General features: G+C 37.0%; 1 protein-coding gene across 1 annotated transcript; it reads left to right on the top strand.

The window, feature by feature from the left end:
• Nucleotides 1-757: 757 nt before the first annotated feature.
• Nucleotides 758-5,773, top strand: LOC132561030 (schlafen family member 2-like; the record flags this gene model as incomplete). Its single annotated transcript, XM_060225747.1, has 2 exons — nt 758-1,877; nt 5,735-5,773. Coding segments are annotated over exons 1-2 (1,159 nt in total), but the record flags the coding sequence as incomplete, so codon positions are not given.
• Nucleotides 5,774-7,989: the final 2,216 nt, after the last annotated feature.

The following is a 7,989-nucleotide window of genomic DNA, read 5'->3' as shown; positions in this document are numbered from 1 at the left end:
TCAATTTTCTATCAACCATGGGTCTCTGTCCCTCAGGTGGGAGGGGCAGGGCCCAATAGAGGAAATGGAGCAAATTCTTTAGAATCCCACTCCTCCTGTAAGAAAGATTGGATAAAATTTGGTCTGAAGCATTCTTGTGTGAAGGGAATCAATTTTGGATATGGTAAATTGTGGGTCTTGACCCCAATCCATCATCTGTAAAAATGGCAGGATTCTGTATCAGTTTGGTTTGAAGCGTGGATTGTCTGGATGTCTGTGTAGGGACAGAGGGTTGGTACCCACGGGAGTCTATTTTATGTTGTGTGCTTGGATATCTAGAATTCCTTTAGTTTTGATGAAGCAATTACAGCAAAACCAAAGCCAGTTGATAGATAAAGGCCCACTGGGTCTGTTTTTATAGAATTCAGGAAGTCAGTTAGCATCTTGTTATGATAAATGTAAGAAGACCTGTTCTAAACCCCTATGGAAAACATATCTTATCTTCAGTCTGTTTTCTATATTCATCAAGAAATACATTATTAATTGATTTTTTTTTATTTGCAGGGTCTCTTAAGGAATGATTTTCACTGGGATTCAAATTCATCTCCAAACAGAAATGAAATGGTACATGAAAGTGAAAAGAGTTTGGAGGAACTATTTTGTTAGTACAGACAATGACCAGGCCACGGTTCCTCGAAGAGTGGTCATGTCATAATGAGTTGTTCAATCTGTAACTAATGGTCAAATCTCGTTATTAACCTTGGGTTAGGCACTAACAATGGAGAGGCAACTTTCAGACGCAAGTGAACAACAAGGTGATAGTCGTCCATTTGATCCTACAGATGATATGTTTGGAGGTAAAAATGTTTTGCGGATGGAAATTCCAATTCAGAATATAGAAATAGACCAGGAGAAGGGAAAACCAAGATTAAATAAGAAAGATTTCAAATCTGAGATTTTTGAGAAAGTGATGGCATTAAGAAATTCTGGAGGTGGAGTTCTAATTATAAGAAATCAGAACTATGATGGAGTAGATAAAACCAATGACCCCTTGTACAAGGACCAGTTTACTACCATGGTGAGTGATGGAATGCAACAAATGGCTACATACAGAGGAGAGGTGGGTGAATTCCAGAGCTGGTACCGGTCAGTTTGGAAAGGGGATGGGAAATGGCTGCTCTATTATATTAAAGAAGGTCGACAGTTTACTTTTCCACTTGAATCAAAAGTTTACACTGTAAATGAGAACAACCACAGAAAAGTTGGAATTGAAGAAATACAAAGACGCTTGCTACAATCAACAAAAACACCACCAAACTATCACCCTAGTGTCACACATGTACATTGTGATGAAAAACATGGAAAATTGAGACTGGGAAAGAAATGTTCCTATCTGCATGAATCTACAAATATTCAGCTCAAGTCTTTTAATGATATCAATAGTATGTGTAAAAACATCAGAGAGTACACAACAGCATTTTGTCAAAACAAAAATGGAGGGAGCATGTGTTTTGGAATCGAAGAGAAACAAAACTCTGAAACGAAAAAAGGTTCAACTTGCAGTAAAACTCCTGTTGTTTGTGGAGTTCAATTCAATAAAGATGATGATGCTATTCGTCAGGAAATTAAGAAGACAATGTCAGAAAAGATGCTATGGATTAGACATAATGGAGAAAATGCAGATCCAGATGAAATATGTCAATATTATGATGTACGATTTCATAATGTAGATCCTGAAAACAGATCTAAAAAAGTTATTGAGGTTTCTGTGGCAAAATTTTATGGATGTGTGTTTTCTGATGAACCCAAACCATGTTATCTTGATGGAGGAGAGATAAAATACTACACGGTAAAGGAATGGGTACAGATATTGATGAAGGACCACCTGAAGGACTATAGTACGTACACATTGTATTCAATTTATTGTGTTGCTATACTTCTACTAGGTCATAGTGGGTATGCTACTTACTTAAGACCAGTGATGAGACTGATACTACCTCTATAAGGTTTTGTACATTTATTGGTGTCCAACGTCTCCCCATCATACATTATGTCACATTCCTTTCCAGCGTAGTTACAGGTTGGAGCAGATATCACACCCGTGGTACATGATGTCACATTCCTATGTACAATCGTTAGATCAGAATTGTAGGTCTCCTGTATAATTTATTAGAATGAACCTTAGAAATAATAATTCCTTGCAGTATAATGTGACTGGGCCTGATGTATAGAAGCAGTATTGATATGGGGGTTGATGTATCGCACTGATTTCTGGTTCAGCTTGGTACATTGTAGAATTGTCTTCAATACTGTTGATCTTAAAATCTGTGTGAAAGCATTGTTGTTTTATTTGCGGGTCTACCATCACACAAAGAAAACAAGACCAGTGAAAAAAGTCCACAAAAGCATTTAGGTTTGTTTAAGAACATGTTGTAGTATATTTATGTTGGAGTGAGTTCCATGGGGCTTATGGTTTTCTTTGGTACATGATGTCACATTCCTACGTACAATAGTTACTGGTTAGATCAGATGTGTAGGTTCTCCTTGGTACATGACGTCACATTCCTACTTACAATAGCTACTAGTTAGATCAGATGTGTAGGTTCTCCTTGGTACATGATGTCACAATCCTACTTACAATAGTTACTGGTTAGATTAGATTTGTAGGTTCTCCTTGGTACATGACGTCACATTCCTACTTACAATAGTTACTGGTTAGATCAGATGTGTAGGTTCTCCTTGGTACATGATGTCACATTTCTATGTACAATAGTTACTGGTTAGATTAGATTTGTAGGTTCTCCTTGGTACATGACGTCACATTCCTACTTACAATAGTTACTGGTTAGATCAGATGTGTAGGTTCTCCTTGGTACATGACATCACATTCCTACTTACAATAGTTACTGGTTAGATCAGATGTGTAGGTTCTCCTTGGTACATGACGTCACATTCCTACTTACAATAGCTACTAGTTATATCAGATGTGTAGGTTCTCCTTGGTACATGACGTCACATTCCTACTTACAATAGTTACTGGTTAGATTAGATTTGTAGGTTCTCCTTGGTACATGACGTCACATTCCTACTTACAATAGCTACTAGTTATATCAGATGTGTAGGTTCTCCTTGGTACATGACATCACATTCCTACTTACAATAGTTACTGGTTAGATCAGATGTGTAGGTTCTCCTTGGTACATGACGTCACATTCCTATTTACAATAGTTACTGGTTAGATCAGATGTGTAGGTTCTCCTTGGTACATGACGTCACATTCCTACTTACAATAGTTACTGGTTAGATCAGATGTGTAGGTTCTCCTTGGTACATGACGTCACATTCCTACTTACAATAGTTACTGGTTAGATTAGATTTGTAGGTTCTCCTTGGTACATGACGTCACATTCCTATTTACAATAGTTACTGGTTAGATCAGATGTGTAGGTTCTCCTTGGTACATGACGTCACATTCCTACTTACAATAGTTACTGGTTAGATCAGATGTGTAGGTTCTCCTTGGTACATGACGTCACATTCCTACTTACAATAGTTACTGGTTAGATCAGATGTGTAGGTTCTCCTTGGTACATGACGTCACATTCCTACTTACAATAGTTACTGGTTAGATCAGATGTGTAGGTTCTCCTTGGTACATGACGTCACATTCCTACTTACAATAGTTACTGGTTAGATCAGATGTGTAGGTTCTCCTTGGTACATGACGTCACATTCCTACTTACAATAGTTACTGGTTAGATCAGATGTGTAGGTTCTCCTTGGTACATGATGTCACATTCCTACTTACAATAGCTACTAGTTAGATCAGATGTGTAGGTTCTCCTTGATACATGACATCACATTCCTACTTACAATAGTTACTGGTTAGATCAGATGTGTAGGTTCTCCTTGGTACATTATGTCACATTTCTATGTACAATAGTTACTGGTTAGATCAGATGTGTAGGTTCCCCTTGGTATATGACGTCACATTCCTACTTACAATAGTTACTGGTTAGATCAGATGTGTAGGTTCTCCTTGGTACATGACGTCACATTCCTACTTACAATAGTTACTGGTTAGATCAGATGTGTAGGTTCTCCTTGGTACATTATGTCACATTTCTATGTACAATAGTTACTGGTTAGATCAGATGTATAGGTCCCCCTTGGTACATGACGTCACATTCCTATGTACAATAGTTACTGGTTAGATCAGATGTGTAGGTTCTCTGTGGTACATGACGTCACATTCCTATGTACAATAGTTACTGGTTAGATCAGATGTGTAGGTCTCCCTTGGTACATGACGTCACATTCCTACTTACAATAGTTACTGGTTAGATCAGATGTGTAGGTTCTCCTTGGTACATGACGTCACATTCCTACTTACAATAGTTACTGGTTAGATCAGATGTGTAGGTTCTCCTTGGTACATGACGTCACATTCCTACTTACAATAGTTACTGGTTAGATCAGATGTGTAGGTTCTCCTTGGTACATGACGTCACATTCCTACTTACAATAGTTACTGGTTAGATCAGATGTGTAGGTTCTCCTTGGTACATGATGTCACATTTCTATGTACAATAGTTACTGGTTAGATCAGATGTGTAGGTTCTCTGTGGTACATGACGTCACATTCTTATGTACAATAGTTACTGGTTAGATCAGATGTGTAGGTTCTCCTTGGTACATGATGTCACATTTCTATGTACAATAGTTACTGGTTAGATTAGATTTGTAGGTTCTCCTTGGTACATGATGTCACATTCCTACTTACAATAGTTACTGGTTAGATCAGATGTGTAGGTTCTCCTTGGTACATGATGTCACATTCCTACTTACAATAGTTACTGGTTAGATCAGATGTGTAGGTTCTCCTTGGTACATGACGTCACAATCAGTTTGACTCTATTACACAGTATTCTTAATAAAAAAAGAACTTTCATGCCATAATCTTCAATTGTGACAATCAAATAATGTTATTGATATTATTGAAAAGCACTGTTTGGATTTTCTTTTTTTAGAAATTGATGTAAATTTCTCTTTGTTGCTAAGTATGTATTATCCCTTTATCTAGGGTCTGATTACAGTAAGAAAATGACCAACAGTTGGCCAGCTTGAATTTTGTCAATTTCTTTGTTATCATTCCTTCTTGAAGCTCTTGATGGATTATTCTCTAGGTCCATAAATATAGGTTTCTTAAACCCCTTTCTTGTAGAGTGTCCAAATTGGGGGGTGACGGGTAGAAAAAAACATTAAAAATTGGTTAGACTTTGACTGTTTACTCAAATTACACCAACTAGTACAAAGTAGAAGACATTGCTTGTTCACATGCCAATATTGTATGCTCCCATATGTATGAAAACAGAGGTAAAAACCAACTTAGCATCTGCATTACTGATTTACATAATGATGTTGGCACATCCATCCAAATGAAATATGAATACCTTCATGTTGTATTGAAGACTTCTATATAAAATGTTACAACGAGAAATAGTGTTATCAGTTCCATTTCATTGAAAATTAAGCCTTCAAACTTAGGAACTATAAAAAATACTTTGTAAGTATGCATATATCAGTTCTGTTCTGTCTGCCAAAATGCTGGGACAGATGGACAGGTTCTAAAACTGTCCAAAGAACTGAAGACCGCCCACAAGCCTCTTGTTCTTAAACCTTTTGGAAATAATTCATCTGATTTAAATCCAACAATGCTATTGTACCTTTTGATTGTGAATTTCTTATTTTACAGAAACTACAGAAATCCATGCTGACTTACGACCCTTGATAGGTGAGTCTAACACCAATTTGACAGGTTGTGATGTGAGAAAATACAGCAGATCCCTAAGAGTCGGGGTCAGAGCAGGCCTGATGCATCATAATTAGAATAAGATTTGATAATTTCATTTTGACAGATATTTAAACCTTATGAGTCTTGTTTTGGTGAAAGTTTTTGCCTCAAAATGTTTTCAGTGTTGTGTATTATAAAAAAAGCTACTGTACAGACTTAGTCTATACACTTTAGTATAGTGAAATTTTAGTTAAGTATAAGATGATAAATTGCCAGAACTTGATCCTTATTGTCTTCAGACCTAAATCTGTAACTATTATGATGGAATTGATGGTAAGATTTGGTGTGGCACCCCTCTTGATTTGTGATAGTCATAGTTGGTTATTGCATCTGGCCCGTAAGGGTCAAGTAGGATATTGAAATACTGCAGAGATCAACTTTTCACACAAAGCTGTACTAGGCATGAATGACTGAGCAGATTTTGAGTCCAAATTCAGTCAGATGCATCCTTTGGTATAAAAAGTGGGTCTGAAATCAAGCTAATCTTTGACAATCCTTCTACTCTAGGAATGATTGTCCAAATTTGGTATCCAGCATTCCTCAGTGATGGGGAGTCAGTTTTGTATAAACATTGGGTCTTTTCCCCTGAGGCATTCTGAGTAGGGCCAGTTAAAGGAAATGCAATATAGATTAAAATTCCTTAAAATTCTTCTTCCTCTTTAGGAACGTCAGGATTCTGTCCCAATTAGCCTGAAACAGCTCAGGGTAAAGGAGAAACAATTTTGAAAAAGCTGTGGGTCTCAGTCCCCTGGTATGGGAGGGGAGGGATGTTGCCCAATAGGGATATAAAGCAAATTTTATAAAAAAAAAAAAACTTTACTTTTTCTGTAGGAATGTCAGAATTTTGTCCCAATTTGATATAAGGTATACTAGGGTGAAGGGAAATTAATTTTATAGAAAATGTGGGTCTGAATTCCCTGGAGCAAGAGGGCTGGGGCCAGGTAGGGGAAAACTAAAATTCCTTCTGTCAGAATGCCTGAATTCTGTCATCAGGTCTGAAACTTCCTTGGATGAGGGGGAATCAATTGGATATAAATGGTGGGTCTCTGCCTCTTTGGGCAGGAGGGGTAGCACACAATTGGGGAAATAGAACAAATATTTAAAGTATTTCTTTTGTAGGAATGTCAGGATTCTGTCCTGCTTTTGGGTCAAGCATGCTTGAGTGAAGGAGACTTATATAAATGGTTTGGCTGACCTCTTGAGGTCAAAGTGGTTAGGCCCAATGGGGAAATAAATGTAAACATTTTCTTTTAATTCGGAGGAATCAGAATCAGTCAAACAAAGTCAGCTGAGTGATACAGGCCCTATGGACCTATTGTTGATGGTGCTTCTGGAGAAGTGATTGATGAATCATTTTCAAATTGAAGGTATCCTTGGTCCCTAGTTCTAATTGTGCCTAGTCCATTTTGCGACTGATTAGAGTAAAAATAGCCTACAGGTGACCATCTTGGCTTTTAGCATGTTGTCATCAGATGATGGCCAATTAAGAAGTCCTTCCTTTGTCTGTCATCCGTCTGTCCTTAAACCATTCTCATTATTGCTACTTATGAAGAAGTACTGGATGGATAATTTTGAAATCTCATACTTAGTTCCTCTTGGTCCCTATTTGTGCTTAGCCACATTTGGGACTGATTTTAAAGACAAAATGGCGGAATGGTGGTCATCTGATTTGGACAGTAACACATTGTTATTGCCATATCTGGAAAAACGGTTGATGAATAAAACTTTACATGTAGTTTCCCTTCTATCCAGAGGTGTTCATTGTCCCATTTTGGGACTGATTCAAAAAACAGTGACAAGCAGGATTTTGACAGTAATATGCTTTTGATAGCAAGAAACACTAAATTTGCAATCTTCCAGAAATTATAGGACATATTGGAGCTATACAGGTATAGCAGATTGGTTATGAAAAACACATCCTTAAAATTATATATATTTATAAACCACATCACAGTTACAGTTAGAGAAATAAAAATCGTGAAAACAGAAAAATTGCCCTGATTTCTGACTTGTAATTGTAATAAACATGTTTACCATCTTAAAAATGAAAATATATTGCCAGTTTCAACCCAAAACAACACCTTTACAGTATATTATAAGTGACATACAAACAAATTTTATAACTTATAGAAGTCTTGTTAGTGCTTATCTTCTTA

This window comes from Ylistrum balloti, unplaced genomic scaffold, assembly GCF_031769215.1.
Source record: "Ylistrum balloti isolate Yb309-2 unplaced genomic scaffold, AGI_CSIRO_Ybal_v1 Utg371138, whole genome shotgun sequence".
Taxonomy (NCBI): domain Eukaryota; kingdom Metazoa; phylum Mollusca; class Bivalvia; order Pectinida; family Pectinidae; genus Ylistrum; species Ylistrum balloti.
This window is presented reverse-complemented; position numbering and strand designations above follow the sequence as displayed.